At 44.5% G+C, this 18,490-nt stretch overlaps 1 protein-coding gene across 1 annotated transcript in view; it reads left to right on the forward strand.

Annotated features, from left to right (window-relative positions):
* Positions 1–342: 342 nt before the first annotated feature.
* abcg4 (ATP binding cassette subfamily G member 4) overlaps positions 343–18,490 on the forward strand; it is a 107,619-nt gene continuing 89,471 nt past the window's right edge. Inside the window, exon 1 of the mRNA XM_033049562.1 lies at positions 343–679. Within this exon, the coding sequence (XP_032905453.1) occupies positions 626–679 (54 nt within the window). The 5' untranslated portion in view covers positions 343–625. The remainder of the gene's footprint in view (positions 680–18,490) is intronic.

Raw genomic sequence — 18,490 nt, forward strand, 5'->3', positions numbered from 1 at the left:
TGGTAATTAAGATCATTTGAAGTGACTTGGCTTTGTATAAAGTGGCCGTTCAGACTTATTCTGCCCCCAATCCCAAAATGTGGGACTCTTCTCTCTGCAGATGGCTCCTGACCCGACACATGCTCTGCCCATTCCCCTCCACAGATACCGCCCGACCCGCTGAGATCCTCAAGCGCCTCGCTGTATTCCTTTCCCACCACATTATTAGTGCAGCAACACGATCACTTTGCCACCACATCCGTGTTCTGGAGGCGATCTTGCTCACTGCACACAGCAAGCAGCCGCTTGCAGAGGATGTACCCGGAGAGGAGTGACAATATATAGTCAAATAGCCAACGCTGAAGCTGCAGCCTGGAGCTGCGGACTGTAAACTCAGCGAGAGTCGACGCCTTCCTTCCCAGAGGAACAATAGGAAACGGTGCACCTGTAAAGAGGCAAGTGAGAAAGCCAGTATTCTGTAATTCTCCCCCCATTGAAGACACAAGCCGCAGCCTGTTCACTTGTCCGCTTGCCTCAAAACTCTGGGACGGTAACAATAAATAGAATAAGGGTTGATAAACAAACCCTCTCCATCTCAAAACCCCCCAAGCGACTGCAACAGGAATAGGAGACAGATCAGACTTGCATGTGCGCGATGGCATCTTCGTGTTTCATCTCTGCAATGTCGCCGAATAGAAAGGTGCAGTAAATGGTTTTTTTTCAAATTTAATTAATGTACCTAGGAAGAAAAGATTGCATATTTAAACATTGCACGTCCCCGTAAAAAATGCAATATATTCTGAAATGACTATTAAATTCGAATATCTCCATCCGAATTAGGGTTTGTTTATATTTGGGACAGTGTATTGAGGACACGCATGCACATTGAAATGGAGATAGTGTACAATAAAAATATAAATATTATAGGTTGTGTCAAGAGAGTCCAGAGTGTTTTATTGTCATATGTCCCAGATGGAACAATGAGATTCTTTTACGTTGCAGCAACACAGCTGAATATGTAAACACACGTTAAATTGTTCCATATTTCAGGTGTTATATCGCGAAAGTAATTGTATCCGTGTTTTAATTTTGCTGAATCCTGGTTTAATTCAGCTGGTCCCCGCGGGGCATTACAGGTTGGAGGCAGGTACCAGCCTGTGACCGATAGTAACCGCGGAGTATTTTGACCGGGAGTAACCCTTGCCGCTGCAGCGGTTACCAAAACTGCGCTAGTGGGCGCATCAGACGCTGAGAGCTCAGTCTCAAAGCCAAACACACGATCATATCTCGTGAAAACGTCTGCACAAACTAAGTGGCATCTCCAAGTAGGCAGACAAAAATCCTGGAGAAACTCAGCGGGTGGAGGCAGCATCTATGGAGCGAAGGACATAGGCAACGACAGACTCTGAAGAAGGGTCTCGACCCGAAACGTTGCCTATTTCCTTCGCTCCATGGATGCTGCCTCATCCCGCTGAGCTTCTCCAGCATTTCTGTCTACCTTCGATTTTCCCGCATCTGCAGTTCCTTCTTAAACATAGTGGCGTCTCCAGCTGCCTTTGACCAAATCTCCGAGTATTTTTTAATCTTATATAATTGCTCTGCGTGCAATGTTTCCACCACTCCACTTGGCTGCAATAATCTAGAGCCTTTTCTTTAGCATGCACGCAAGATAATAGTTAATAGAGTCAAATGTGCTTAAGTCTGATCACCTCCTCCACAGCCAACAATTGACCATTGTGGGCTCTTTGGCCATCGGTGCCGGCTCTGAATTGTTCTGCACCTTTTCATACCTCTAGATTCCCTCTTCCCTGATTCTCGGCTGTAAGAAGGGTCTCCACACGAAACGTCTCCCATTCCTTCTCTCCAGAGATGCTGCCTGTCCCGCTGAGTTACTCCAGCATTTTGTGTCTATCTTCGGTGTAAACCAGCATCTGCAGTTCCTTCCTACACAAGAATGCTTTATTGTCAGATGCGCCAAAATGGAACCATGAAATTGTTATTTACAGCAGTGTAACATATATGTAAACATAATACTCAGTAGACACCCTAATACACATCAAAGAGAAGTTCAACATATAAAAACAAACAATATACAAGCAAAGACAAAAACAAAGCTCCACATCCCTAGTGCAATCAAAGCAGTTCATATATAGGAAGGAACTGCAGATGCTGGTTTACACCAAAGGTAGACACAAATGCTGGAGTAACTCAGCGGGTCAGGCAGCATCTCTGGAGAAAAGGAATAGGTGACGTTTTGGGTCGAGACCCTTCTTCAGACTGAGAGTCAGGGAAGAGGGAAACTAGAGGTATGAAGAGGTACAGAACAAACCAGAGTCAAAGAGCCCACAATGGTCCATTGTTGGCCGTGGAGGTGGTGTTAACGAGGGATTAAGAACAGTGAAACTAGCAGAACGACTAGGGTGTGTGTGTGTGTGTGTGTAGGTGGGAGGTGGGGGGGGGGGGGGGGGGAGAATGAGGGAATGCGAGGGTTATTTCAAATTAGAGAAATCAATATTCATACCACTGGATTGCATGCTGCATATGCATAGTTCGTAGGTTGGAGTTTAGAAGCATAGAACCATAGAACATAGATGCAGGAGTAGGCGACGGCCCTTCGAGCCAGCACCACCAATCAATTTGATCATGGCTGATCATCCAGAATCAGTACCCCGTTCCTGCTTTCTCCCCATATCCCTTGATTCTGTTAGCACTAAGAGCCACTTCCATCTCTCTCTTGAATACATCCAGTGAATTAACCGCCACTGCCTTTTGTGGCATTTCACAGATTCACAATGCTCTGGGTGAAAAAGTTTTCCCTCATCTCAGTCCTAAATGGCCTACCCCTTATTCTTAAACTGTCACCCCTGGTTCTGGCCTCCCCCAACATCGAGAACATTTTTCCTGCATCTTGCCTGTCCAATCCCTTAATAATTTAATGCTTCTATAAGATATCCTCTCATCCTTCTAAATTCCAAGTGAATCTAAGCCCAGTTGATCATTCTTTCATAGTATGTCAGTCCCGCCATCCCGGGAATTAACCTGGTGAACCTACGCTGAACTCCCTCAATAGCAAGAATGTCCTTCCTCAAACAAGGAGACCAAAGCTACACACATGACTCCAGCTGCATTCTCACCAGGGCCCTGTACAACTGCAGTAGGACCTCCTTGCTCCTACACTCAAATCCTCTTGCCATGAAGGCCAAGGACACCCAGGTCTCGTTGCACCTCCCCTTTTCCTAATCTGACACCATTCAGATAATAATCTGTTTTCTTATTCTTGCCAACAAAGTGGACAACCTCACATTTATCAACATTATACTACATCTGTCATGCATCTGCCCACTAACCCAACATATTCAAGTCACCCTGCAGCCTCCTCGCAGCTCACACTGCTAGGCAGCTTTATGTCATCTGCAAACTTGGAGATTTACGTTTAAATCCGTTATCTAAATCGTTAATATATACTGTAAATAACTGGCGACCCAGCACTGAGCCTTGTGGCACCCCACTAGTCACTGTCTGCCATTCTGAAAAAGGAATTTGCTTCCTGTCTGCCAACCAGTTCTCTATCCAAGTCAATACCGTACCCCAAATACCATGTGCTCTAATTTTGCACACTAATCTCTTGTGTGGGACCTTGTCAAAGGCTTTTTGAAAGTGCAGATACACCACATTCGCTGGCTCTCCCTTATCCATTCCACTTGTTACATCCTCAAAAAAATCCAGAAGATTAGTCAAGCATGAGTTCCCCTTCATAAATCCATGCTGACTTTGACCGATCCTGTCACTGCTTTCCAAATGCGCTGCTATTACATCTTTAATGATCGACTCAAGCATCTTCCCCTAACTGGTCTATAATTCCCTGTTTTCTCTCTCCCTCCTTGCTTAAAAAGTGCAGTTAAATTAGCTACCCTCCAGTCCACAGGAACTGATCCAGAGTCTATAAAACATTGGAAAATGATCACCAATGCATCCACGATTTCTGGGGCCACTTCCTTGAGTACTTTGGGATGCAGACCATCAGGTCCTGGGGATTTATTGTATCTGCCTTCAGTCCCAACGGTTTACCCAACAACATTTCCTAACTAATGTGAATTTCCTTCAGTTCCTTCCACACGCTAGATCCATGGTACCCTAGTATTTCTGGGTTTAGTTGGACTTCCTCATGTCCAATAGTCTGATGGGTGTTGGGAAGAACCTGCTCCTGAACTTGTATGTTATGGTTTCAGGCACCTATATCTTCCCGATGGCAGGAGTGAAATGAGTGTGGCCAGGGTGGTGTGGGGCCCTGATGATGCTGGCTGCCTTTTTGAGGCCGCACCTCCAATAGATCCCTTCGATGGTGGGGAGGTCAGTACCCGTGATGGACTGGGCAGTGTTTGCCACTATTCCTCTCCGAATGAGAGCAGAAGGAGGCCACCCTACCCTTCAAGTGTCCCACCGTGCCTCTGATCATGGCTGATCTGCCCCAGGCCTCAATCTCTCCTCTGTGTCTGTCCCAATTCCCAGGACGTTCAGAAATGTTATATACCTTCTGTGATTTCACCTCCAGAACCAAGCACATATCATAATAAAACTGATATACATTTCATGTATATCAGTCGTACATTCATAATATTATCAGTTGTGTATTGATTCTGCTTCTAGTTAAAAAAAAATATAGATAGAGAATAAGAGAGAGAAAAAAAGGCATGATAAAGAAGAATGGAATAATTTACTAATAATACATCATTGGAGATAGGTTCGTAAATTATAAAGTATAACTTTTCATCTAATCCTGAGTTCAGGCTTCAGTTAGGTTCCCATGCTGAACCAATCTATCCCTTCAAATATAGTTGTATGAGATTCTGAGGAGATTTGACAAATAATTTGTTTCATAAAGTGGATGGTTAAAATCTGGAATTTATTGTCTGAGGAGTTGGTGCAAACAGGTATTCTTGTAATATTTAATAAGTATTTAGATGAGCCTTTGAAATGCAGTGGCCAAGTGCTGGGAAACATAGAAACATTGAAAATTGTTGCAGGAGGAGACCATTCGGCCCTTCGAGCCAGCACCGCCATTCATTGTGATCATGGCTGATCGTCCCCTATCAATAACACATGCCTGCCTTCTCCCCATATTCCTTGACTCCACTAGCCCCTAGAGCTCTATCTAACTCTCTTAAATCCATCCAGTGATTTGGCCTCCACTGCCCTCTGTGGCAGGGAATTCTATAAATTCACAACTCTCTGGTGAAAAAGTTTTTTCTCACCTCAGTCTTAAATGACCACCCCTTTATTCTAAGACTGTGACCCTGGTTCTGGACTTGCCTAACATTGGGAACATTTTTCCTGCATCTAGCTTGGCCAGTCCTTTTATAATTTTATATGTTTCTATAAGATCCCCCTCATCCTTCTAAACTCCAGTGAATACAAGCCTAGTCTTTTCAATCTTTCTTCATATGACAGTCCCGCCATCCCAGGGATCAATCTCATGAACCTACGCTGCACTGCCTCAATCACAGGGAAATGGGATTAAAGTAGATTCGTATTGTCTAGCATGAATATAGTTGATGGAAGGGCCTGCTTCCACGCTGGATGACTCTTTAACATTAATCCCATCTGAAAAATAATTTATTGACTAGTTAAGGACATTGTGGGGATTATGAAAGTTACCATATCAATTGTAGTCTTTTTCTAATCTTTCACTGAAAAATGGACCTTTGGATTGGTGTTACCCTATCCCCAAGCCAAGGTAATGAGCCATGTCTTCACATCCATACCCAGTCCATTTATCCGAGCGGTTGGAATGGAAGAAAGAATGGTTTCTCACCGCCACCTGTTTCTCTGCAGCACATGGACAGACATACTGTAGGTGCCGACTGACGTCAGTACCTTCCCAGCACCAAAGTGTGATTCACTGCAATAACATAGATTAATGACATTAAATCATCTGCAGCGTTCTCAAATGCCTTTGGCTATTCAGGCTTCAATTTAAATAATGTATATCTGGTGAAGCCTAATGCATTTTTCTTGGAACCTTACGAATGTGTTTATTATTAGCCATTATTGCACATGCTTTATTTGTATATTAGCCCAAAGTTTAGTTTTATCCACAGTTGCCTCCATTGTTGAGAATGTCACATCTGCGAACAGCATCTGATGATAGATGCAAAATGCTGGAGTGACTCAGCGGGTCAGGCAGCATCTCTGGAGAAAAGGAATAGGTGACACTTTGACACGTCTCAATTCGAAACGTCACCTATCCAGCCTGGCTGTGTGGTCATTAAAAAATACAATACAATACAATACAATATTCCTTCTCTCCAGAGATGCTGCCTGTCCCGTTGAGTTACTCCAGCGTTTTGTATCTATCTTCGGTATAAACCAGCATCTGCAATTCCTTCCTACACACAAGCATCTGATCACTGACTTCATTCCTTTGTCCTGCGGACTGCAAATCTATGTCTAACGTGGACCATGAAATTAAATTAATTTTTATCAATGTTATGCGTGCTGTATCAATGACGTCAAGAAACACTTCAGTGCAGCCAACATTACGTTAATTTGCTTCAGTTTCTTAGAATTCCTCTCCTGATGGTGGAGATTCTTTCTGGGCATTGTTCCATAGTTATAAAGATGCCTTCAATGTCTTGTTTAAGTAATCACTTCATTACGTTTATCTATGCTCTCTTTATAATTGCAATCTCTGATTAGACTTCTACGCACTCCAATTCTCCTGCTGTATCAGTCACCTTGACCACATTGTAAGATCAGAAGAAGGATACTTGCTGGTAGTTGCACGACATGCACTCCATTTGCAATACTTCATCTGTGCCTGCAAGCTGTGACCTTCATAACGTACAGACCCAGTGCAACAAGTAGCCACTCACACTTGTCCTGCACAAAGACCACCCTTCTACAAGATGAATTAATTAACTTAACGCGCTTGATATTTGATGGCATTGCCATCTTTGAATCCTCCATCACCAATATCCTAGGAGCCATTCATGACATTTAAGTCAGCCTGCTACTAAGGTTCTGTGGGTATAAGAGGAGGTCTTAATGTTTTGTAGCGAGAGATTCTGGGAAAGCCATAAAGTGGAAGACTGACCCAAAGCGAATGTTTCAGGTTGATGACCTGAAACATTAACATTCTACCTCCTTCCACAGTTGCTGCTTGATCTGCTCAGTACTTCTAAGTTTGCCTGTTTATATTTTAGATTTTCAGCATCTTTAATGCTTTTTGCTTTTTGTTCACAAGTAATGGAACATCCCCCACTTGCCAAGGTAAATGTTGCTCTAACATTATTAAAGAAGCTCAGACCCACCCTGGACAAAGCCAGTGGTTTGATCCACCATCCTCCACCACTGGTCCGCCATAGACACACAATGTATGATCTACACAATGTGCTGCTGCAAACTTCCTAGACACCAACAACAGCTCCCAAACCTCCAGAATCTACCATCTCAAGGTTAAATGTCAATGAGAACACCGCTGCCATTCCAAGCCATATACCATCTGAACTGTGGGAGTGGCGGCGCCTAACGGCAGCGGCTCGACTACAGTCGTCTGTCTATTTTTATTTTTGTCTTGTTAAATGTATGTCTTGAGTTAGTTTTTATTATTTTTTTTTAGCTGTGTATATGTGGGGGGTGGTGGGGGAAACCGTTTTAAATCTCTTCCCTGTGCGGGGACCCGACTATTCCCTGTCGGGTCTCGGATGTCGTTGGGCCTAACATCGTGGAGCCGGCGGCGACCACCGGCCGGGACTAACCTGGGGGCTCCAGTTGCAGAGCCTGCGGAACTGACATCGTGGAGCTGGCCAACTTCGGAGCGGGAAGAGCTGTGGTGGCGCGCGGCTGCGACCCGACTTTGGAGTTCGGAGGCACCGGCCGCAGACCCGGTGGACGGGAACATCGGGAGCTCGCAGGTCCCTGGTGGGAGACCGCTTTTCCGAGCTCCGCAACGGCGACTTCTCCCGCTGGAATCGCGGGTTTAAGGACATGGAGCCGGGGCCTAACATCGCCCGGCGTGGCTTAAACGGCCTCAGGACTTACCATCGCCCGCCGGGGGCTTTAACATCGGAGCCCCAGTTCACCTCGACACTGCAGTTGGACTGCTGGACCGCGGGAGAAGGAACAAATGGAAGAGATAAAGACTTTGCCTTCCATCACAGTGAGGAGATGTTGGAGACTCACTGTGATGGATGTTTATGTAAACTGTGTTAAGTGTGGGTCTTGGATTGTTTTTATAATGTAAAAAACTGTAGAAATGGAATTTCGTTCAAACCTAGGTTTGAATGACAATAAATAGCATTCTATTCTATTCTAACTCACAAAATTAATGCCTTTTGTTCTTCACCATTGAATCAAAAGCAGGAAACTCCCAACCAACCCTGGGAGTACCATTGCCATCACTTTTCCGAGGACAATTAGGAATGGCCAATACACACACCATCACACCAAGGTCATCATCCTACATATCATCAGACAAAATCATGAGAGGAATAGATCGGGTAAACACACACAGAGTCCTTTACCCAGAGGATGGGAATCAAGAACCAGAGGACATAGGTTTAAGGTGAGGGGGGAGAGATTTAATAGGAACCTGAGGGGGCAACATTTTTACACTAAGGGTGGTGGGTATGTGGAACAAGCTGCCGGAAGAGGTAGTTGAGGCAGGTACTATTACAGTGTTTAAGAAACATTATGACAGGTGCATGGATAGGACAGGTTTAGAGGGATATAGGCCAAACACAGGCAGGTGGACTTGCATAGATATCGGCATGGACACGTTGGGCCAAAAGGCCTGTTTCCATAATCTAGGATTATATATGGATATGAAGCACTCCTTTCATAAACTCCAGCTGGTCCAAAACAATGTTACCCACATGTTGAAAAAGACACAAAATACTTGAGGAACTCAGCTCGTTAGGCAGCATCTCTGGAAGACATGGATAGGTGACATTTTGGGTTGGGACACTTCTGCACTTGGCCTTACTCACATGCTGCCTTGGATTATGTTTCACATGTACCTAACAGGGAGGGAATAAAAATATCCACTGACTTGGCCTTCACAGCCCTCTGTGGCAATGAGCTCCACAGATTAACTACCCTCTGACTAAAGAAGTTCTTCCTCAACTCATTTCTGAAAGAGCACCCTTTAATTCTGAGTCTCTGACCTCTGGTCCTAGACTCTCCCACCAGTGGAAACATCATTTCCACACCCACTCTATCTATGCCTTTCATTATCCTGTAAATTTCAATGAGGTCCCCCCTCAACCTTCTAAACTCCAGCAAGTTAGAGGCCCGGTGCTGTCATATGCTAACCCATATCTCCCCTTTTCCCACTCATCCCATTTATCAACATGACCCATCATTTCCATTCTTGCCAAACGTCACATTTTGCCTGGACCCCTAATTCTGCAAACCTGTAGACTCTACCTCATCGACAAATTCTCCATAGCCTCTCCTTTACATCTGCATCTGGGACATTTTTGCAAGTGTCTCCTTCTCCATCAGTGGCAGTGTGTTTTGTCACCTTGACCTTGCTGCTTGGAAGAGTCTTCTTTATTTTTATAATGACGCTATCTCAAGGGCCCCTGTGAACTATTTCACAGAAGCTGAATGTCAAAAGCTTAAAGGCAATCCCACTGTGGCCAGTAAAGAACAGATGCTAACAAACACTCTGACAAGGAGTGATGGCAATTAAGAATTTGCTTAACGTGAAGTATTGTCAATGGATTAGTGAATTATATTCCACTCTCCTGAGCCTAGGAATTTCAAGCATCTCATTTTTCCCTATATTACATGATTAACACGGAAATGAACAAAGGAAGCAGCATTCCACACACACTGGTGTACAATTTGCAAGATGGATAGCATAGGTTTGAATGCTGAAAAATCTTGATCACGTACGTGTATGAAATAGATATTTTTCTCTACTGCTCTTGCCTTCAATATTCATGTTACTGAGTAGCACCAAGTTACATTTCTCCATCTGTCATTCATCACTTCACTCAGGAGGCTATTCTTTCAATATATCTACTAGCCTTGTTGAAATTCGATTGTACTAATAATTAAATGATAATGACCAGCAAGCCGATGCTATTTCAAGCCAACATCTGTAAACTATCTGGTGTAAACGTCTGAAGAGGGGTCTCATCCTGAAACGTCACCCATCTCCAGATATGCTTCCTGGCCCGCTGAGTTACTTCAGCACTTTGTATCTATCATCTGTAAACTATCAGGCAGATTCATACCTTCCAGTTGGTTGATGTTCTGATTGGGAATCAGTGACAGGCACAAATTCGATTAAAAAGTTGCCTTTACCTATTCCAGGGGAAGTGAAATTAATTCCTATCTACCATGACACCTTGAGCAAGATTCATTAACCTGGTGTAAAACACAAAGTGCACAAGTAACTCAGTGGGTCAGGCAACATCTCTTGATCCATGAAACCTATCTGACCCAAAACATTGCCTATTTAGACAATAGTACGCAGGAGTACGCCATTTGGCCCTTTGAGCCAGCACCGTCATTCAATGTGATCATGGATGATCATCCCCAATCAGTACCCCGTTCCTGCCTTATCCCCTGACTCCGTTATTTTTAAGAGCCCTATCTAGCTCTCTCTTGAAAGCATCCAGAGAACCTGCCTCCACCGCCCTCTAAGGCAGAGAATTCCACAGACTCACCACGCTCTGTGAGAAAAAGTGTTTCCTCGTCTCTGTTCTAAATGGCTTACTCCTTATTCTTAATGGCTTACTCCTTATTCTTATGCTCGACAGAGATGCTGCCTGATCCACTAAGTTACTCCAGCACTTTGTGTTCTACGCAAGATTCCAGCATCTGCAGTTCCTTGGATAGATACAAATTTCTGAAGCAACTCAGCGGGTCAGGTAGCATCTCTGGGGAAAAAAGGAATAGGTGACGTTTCAGATGGAGACATTTCTTCAGACAGAGTCAGCAGAGAGGGATACTGTATATGAAGACGTAAGTGCCTTATGTTTCTATTCACCTGGTTCTGACTGCAGAATATAGATTCAGATAAAATGGGAATGTAAATTACATTTGAACGACATGATCATTAAAATATTAAATTACAAATCTCTGTGTAGAGAATATTGCACACAAAACAAAAGTGGCGCTGAAATGCAATAGCTTGATGGGCTCTGGTTTTAGACGGCCTCACAGTAAAGCATGGTTCAGCTGCTCTGTGTGCTACAGTGAATGGAACTCCAAGTGGTGGTGAAATTACTATTAATTCCTCGCATTAATCAGTCAACAAATGAGCTGATTTATTCATTTCGTTATTTCTTTAAAGAAGGCAACACAGCCCAAACAACAAATGAAATATTTCACGACCCATTTGGCCGTTGCTCTTCTATGAAGAAATTATGATTAAAGTATATCCAAAAGATTTATTTCCGGTGTACAAGCTAATGATGAATATATTGTTATGCATAATCTACCATGAAACGTTAGCTATATTGAGTATAAACAATCAGGAAATGTGGGCTTCTCTGCAGTCCATATGACAAATAAACCAAAGTATTATCATTTATAAAGTATTATTATTTTGATATCTGGACAATATTCTTTCAATCCATCATAAACATTGTGATTTTTGTCTTTATTGTATATGGAGTCTTGCTGTGTGCTAATTGGCAGACTTTGAAAACGCAAAAATGTCTCTGTAGTCCAAATTAGGAAACTCTATGTAAGATAACTTCTGTTAGATAAAAAGTTAAGATCTCTTGTATTCACCTTTTTTAAAGTAGTGAGTAGCCAACTAGCTCTTCAGGGTGAGCTAGTTGACGGGATAGAGAATTGACTTCCTGGAAGAAAGTAGAGTGTAATCTACACACAGAGAGTGGTGAATCTCTGGAATTTTCTGCCACAGAAGGTAGTTGAGGCCAGTTCATTGGCTATATTTAAGAGGGAGTTAGATGTGGCCCTTGTGGCTAAAGGGATCAGGGGGTATGGAGAGAAGGCAGGTATAGGATACTGAGTTGGATGATCAGTCATGATCATATTGAATGGCGGTGCAGGCTCGAAGGGCCGAATGGCCTACTCCTGCACCTATTTTCTATGTTTCTATGTAATGGTGGAAGGTTGTACAGGTGCACAACCTTTTATCCGAAAGCCTTGGGACCAGACACTTTTCGTAATTCAGAATTTGTCGGTCTTCGGAATGGAATTTTTTTAGCGTAGATTTTAATGGCTGGCTCAGTGGTAGAGTGCTCGGCTCATATCCGCAAGGTCGCGAGTTTGCGCCTTGATCCCGGCAGTAAACTCGGTCGCGAGTTTGAGTCTTCAATGTAGTTTTTTCTTGCAGAATAAATGTTTGTATGAAATGCAGTGTAGGAGAGGTGTACTGACTGTGTGGGCAGAACTTTGGAAGTGATTGCCCACCAGTCTAAAAAGCCGCTGTGCCCTGTCCCTGGGATAGCAGGGGGCGATCAAACAGCACAATACTCCCTGTCCCTGGGATAGCAGGGGGCGATCAAACAGCACAATACCTCCCTCCCCCTCCAACTCCAGAGGAATCCGCTCCCTAATGGGCCGCTACGGCGACAAGTGGCAGTATGCCCACAGCCCGAGCTGCGCCCCCTCATCCGCCACCCCAACGTGTTCCTCTGGAGTTGGAGCGGGGCTGGGCTGGAGTTGCTGCTGGCTGTGCGTCTCTGGGATCTCCGTGCTTGCAGTGGGCCTGGGGGTCAGTGTCCCGTTGGTCCTGACGTCTCCGGCCACCCCCCTGGACTGGAGCTGAGACTGGAAACTGTACCGCCCTTGCCCCCTCCCTCTGCAACTGCAAACAACCCCACTCTCCTGCAAGGGCGGTACGGTTCCCGGAGGATGGCAGGTGGCCGGAGACGTCAGGACCAACAGGAACCCGCTCCCCGATGGGCCCCTACGACGCCCCGAGCTGCGCCCCGTCATCCGCAACCCAGGTTCCTCTGTAGTTGGAGCGGGGCTGGGCTGGGCTGCTGTTGGCTGTGGGTCTCTGGGACCTCCGTGCTTGCAGTGGGCCTGGGGGTCGGTGTCCCGATGAGGGGGCGCAGCTCGGGGAACGGCTTCTGGTGGTCCTGACGTCTCCGGCCAGTTTGCAGTTTTCCTCTGGAGTTGGAACGGGGCTGGGCTGCTGCTGGCTGTGGGTCTCTGGGATCTCCGTGCTTGCAGTGGGCCTGGGGGTCGGTGTCCCGTTGGTCCTGACGTCTCCGGTGACAGTGCAAAGCCCCCGCGCCGGTGCAATGAGCGGGGAGCTGGAGAGGGGAGGGAAGGGGTCACACACATGGCCGGGAAGCAGAGGGGTGTAGGTGGGGTGAAACTGAAGGGAGCGACAATCTGCTGCTGCCTGCCCCGCTGAGTTAAAAAGTTCCCACGCAAGACTCACGAAACACTGTGTATCGTGAGTCTACCGTGGGAACATTTTAACTCAGCGGGCAGGCAGCAGCATATTGTCAATTATTAACCCTCCCGCGCAATATACCCTCACCTTCTCTTTTATGAATGGGGATTTAGTTCCCCTTTCTTCGAGGACCGACCGGAGGTTCCGCTGTCACCTCTGCGGGCCGCCCTCGGTGAACGTTTTCAAGGACCTTTCTTCAAGGACCGAAAAAATGTCCGCTATTCGGAGGTTTTCGTTATTTGGATCTTCGGATAAAAGGTTGTGCACCTGTATTTCAGACTGGAGGTCTGTGACATGTGGTCTGTAGAAGGGTCTTGATTCTCGACCCAAAACATCACCTATCCATGTTCTCCAAGCATGCTGCCTGACCCGCGTAGATACTCCAGCATTCTGTGTCTTTCCTTGGTGAACCAGCATCTGTAGTTCCTTGTTTCTACTAAGTGACACTATCTCCCTGGTGTGGAGCAGAGGGCATGATGTTAAAATGGTGCGGAAGCCATGCAGAGTTGAAGTCAAGTTAAGGAGAGTGGAGACTAAAACTATCTCCCAATTATTTGCTGAGGTTCAGTCAATGGAAAATTTCAAATGGGAACTGATTGGGTTTTATTTTGGGTGAAGTTACGAAAATAAGATGGTGGATGATGTTAGAAGGCATGGCAGGTTTGGCTTGTTAAATGTTAGCATACATGGGTATGCTTTAATGAGGGAATGGCTTTCTCATGTTGAGCATGACCAGATCTCAGAATGTAAAGCTAGACTGGCAAATTTACTCAGCGGCCCCAAGATGTCTAGTGTGGGAAATTAAGCCAACGAAGGATTTTTTTTCTAGGATTGGATTGAAATGAAATACAGAACGAGAATGCCCAGAAATATAAATATTCTGCCTTTTATGATTCCGCACATGCATGCAGTCATAGTCATAGAGTCATAGAGTGATACAGTGTGGAAACAGACCCTTCAGCCCAACTTGCCCACACTGACCAACATGTCCCACCTACACTAGTCCCACCTGCCTGCGCTTGTTCCAGATCCCTCAAAATCTTGTCCTATCCATGTACCTGTCTAACTGTTTCTTAAACGTTGGGATAGTCCCAGCCTCAACTACCTCATCTGGCAACTTGTTCCATACACCCACCACCCTTTGTGTGAAAAAGTTACCCCTCAAATTCCTACTAAATCTTTTCCCCTTCACCTTGAACTTATGTCCTAGATTCCCCATCTCTGGGCAAGAGACTCTGTGCATCTACCCGATCTATTCCTCTCATGACTTTATACACCTATAAGATCACTCCTCATCCTCCTGCACTGCATGGAATAGAGACCCAGCCTACTCAACCTCTCCCTATAGCTCACACTCTCTAGTCCTGGCAACATCCTCGTAAATCTTCTCTGAACCCTTTCAAGCTTGACAATATCTTTCCTATAATATGGTGCCCAGAACTGAACACAATATTCTAAATGCGGTCTCACCAGCGTATTATACAACTGCAACATGATCTCCCAACTTCTGTACTCTATACTTTGACTGATGAAGGCCAATGTGCCAAAAGCCTTTTTGACCACCTTATCTGCCTGCGACTCATATTTTTGAATGAATGAATGAATGAATGAATGAATGAATGAATGAATGAATGAATGAATACGTTTATTGTCATTGCACAATACTGTGCAACGAAATTCCATTACATCTCCTCCGGTTAAAAAAATACAAACACGACAACCATTAACACATATGTACACTTTAATAGTATGAAGGAAGTATGTGTGCATGTGTCTGTAAACTCTGCTTGCCAAACATCAACCCCAACCCACACCCTCTCCCCAACCATCAACACATGCCCTTGGATGGGAGTTTGAATTGAGGAAGCTTTGCTCCTCATCAAATCCACACTACACCTGACCTGACAGAGTTTGGTACTGATCCTGGATTAACCTGAAATAGCAAAAGCTTCATCTCCCAACAAAGATAAAATCTCCATTAATATCACTTTATCGAATAAAACTGGTCAAGGGTGATTCTTACAAAACAAAGAAACGGATGTTTCCGTGAGGAAGTGCACACAGAGAGAGAGATAAGCTGATCCACCCCTTCTTAGATGGTTTTTATTGAATGGCATAAAATAGTCTGAAACAAGCTGTTGGTTTCCAATGATCTAAGTTGATTACCAGAGGAGAAATGACAAACATTGTCATTGTAAGTTGTGGAGTAATGACAAAGAGCAAATGATCTTGTAGAAGTATCATGCTGCATTTTAAATGGCTAGGTATAGGGACTTACTCAATCTCCATGTTATTGAAAATTACCATTTATCATCTCAGTGTCACATGCAGGCAGAAAGGGGGAACACACCACACAAGTAAGTGTGGACCTCATGAAGACCAGGAACTGAAGAAACATTGACGATCTTGAGATTATAAATAAATACTGCATAGTCACTTAATTTAATTATGCAATAATTGACGATTTGCATCGAGTTAATCAAGACCTTGTTTTAAATTCATCCTAATTATTAATCTTAATTCTTAAATTTGGCCAATGCACACTGGCGTTGGTGAAATATAACCATGTTTTAAATTCATGAGATAATGCAATATTTATAACTAATCTATATTTAAACTCAGTTCGTTTTTGACAGTCCATTTTTCGCTGTTAATCAGTGCAAGGGTTTGATAGAAACGGGGAGAAGTTTAGCTTTATTATTGTCACATACTAAGATGCAGTTAAAATCTTGGTTTTGCACGCTTTCCAATCAAATAATGCTATACACAAATACATTTATGTCAAGCATAAGTATATTAGGTAGAACAAAGTGGAAGACACAGTGTACAGAGTCAAAGAGTCATGCAGCGTGCAAAAGGGGCCCGTCGGCCCAACTTGCCAATCTGACACACAGCCCCCATCTACACTAGTCCCACCTGCCTGCATTTGCCCCATATCCTTCTAAACCTATCCTATCCATGTAGCTGTCCAAATGTTTTTTAAACATTTTGACACAACCATTCTCATCTACCTCCTCTGGCATCTCGTTCCATTTACCTACCTTCCTTTGTGTCAAAAACGTTGCCCTCAGGTTCCTGTTAAATCTTTCCCCCCCTCACCTTAAACCTGTGACCTCTGGTTCTTGATTCCCCTGCTCAATGTAAAAGATGGTGCATTTACCCAATCTATTCCTCTCATGATCTCATGCAACTCCATCACATCACCTTTCATTCTCCTGCGCTCCAAGGAATAAAGTCCTAGCCTGCTCAACCTCTCCCTATATCTAGTGTAGGAAGGAACTGCAGATGATGGTTTAAACCAAAGACTCAAAAAGCTGGAGTAACTCAGTGGGTCAGACAGCATTTCTGGGGAAAAGGGATAGGTGACATTTCGGAGAGACCCTTCTTCAGACTGAGAGTCAGGGGAAAGGGAAAGACTCACAGTCTGAAGAAGGGTCTCGACCCAAAACGTCACCTATCCCTTTGCTCCAGAGATGCTGTCTGATCCGCTGAGTTACTCCAACTTTTTTAGTCTATCTCTCACTATATCAGTGTGAAAAATATACGTCTTCTAGATGCGCTGGGACACATCCTCAGTGATGTGACCTGGGGTCATCGGGTGTTTCGGGTCTCACAACATCAGACACCCTCGCCCAGGCGACCCAGCCGGGGTTGATCAGGCCCCGACTTGTGTCCCAGCATCAACCGCCCACGGATCAGCCATCTTAGTAACCACTCTGCAGGGGTTGGGAGACTCTAGTGTGCGGAGGGACTGGGCTCTGTGGGGTGAGTCCTGGCCGGGCTCCTTCTGCGTCTCACCAGATTCAAGGCCTGTGCGCTGCACCTCTTTCTCCTTCTCCGAGCATTTCATTCTCGCCTGATGGATTTTTAGGCCACGGTGGTTCATTAGGTCTTTCCGTAGCTTTATTTCTCACGAAAGACACAGACTGGGGAGCTAACCCAGCCTGTCCCGGGTGCCGTCTTTCCATGCCGTCAACAGTCTCTCCAGTAGTCAACATCATTGTAGAAATAGTGATAGATTCACAGATAGATAATATCTTTTAAAGAATAGTGCGATTGTAACAGGTGATGGTCAATCCTTCTCTGGAAAGCGCAGTCGCCGTTGCCATCTTGCAATGAAGTGGTGTGAGGAGCGAAAGGAACGTGCGGAAAGAACAAGTAAAAAAAGTAATGCCGTCGGATGTTGAGTTGTGTTATACCTCCTTGACTTAGTTACTACCATGATGATTTCAGTGAAATTAGCATTGTGCAATCTCTACCAGCAACTGAGTGTTATTTCAGCTTCAAGCTAATGGATTGCTTTTGTTGGGATGTACCATCCTGCATTGGATAATGTACACAGCTCCATCTGCTCTGAATGATTCAAGATTCAAAGTAAACAGAAGCCATGGGCACATTCTGAGCACTGTAGCTTCAAGCAGTCATCAAGAAAGTGGATCCGTTGGTCAATTAGCTTTTGGTAGTTCTATGTAGGCATATCCATGTACACATCATAGTAAATGCACTCAATTAATTTTTTTTAGTCTAGTTTATTGTCATGTGCACCAAGTTACAGTGAAAAGTTTTTTTTGTTGCATGCCATCCAGTCAGCGGAAAGACTATACATCATTACAATCAAGCCGCCCGCCATGTACAGATACAGGATAAAGGGAATAGCGTTTAGTGCAAGATAAATTCCAGAAAGGTCAGATTAAAGATAGTCCGAGAGTCTCATATGAGATAGATAGTAGCTCAGGACTACTGTCTAGTTGGTGATAGGATGGCTCAGTTGCCAGTCACCAGCTGGGAAGAAACTGACCCTGAATCTGGAGTGATGCTTTTTTACACTTCTGTACCTCTTGGCTGATGGGAGAGGGGAGAAGGGGGAGTGTCTGGGGTAAGATTCTGTCTGAAGCACATCGAACAATTTAAAACATGGTAATATGTAATGTCATATTTCACAAGTATAAACTTTCTTTCCTGAACAAAGGATTTTCACGTGTCATTTTTGGATTTTAAGCAAATGTTCTTTTCATTAGTTTCTTGAAGAGGTACCATGACTATAGGTTTCCGGTGTCTTTGTTGGGACAGGGCAGTTTCTATAGCAATCCCTCCGTCACACAGTGCAATAAGGAT

The sequence above is a fragment of the Amblyraja radiata genome, chromosome 33 (assembly GCF_010909765.2).
Source record: "Amblyraja radiata isolate CabotCenter1 chromosome 33, sAmbRad1.1.pri, whole genome shotgun sequence".
NCBI lineage: Eukaryota > Metazoa > Chordata > Chondrichthyes > Rajiformes > Rajidae > Amblyraja > Amblyraja radiata.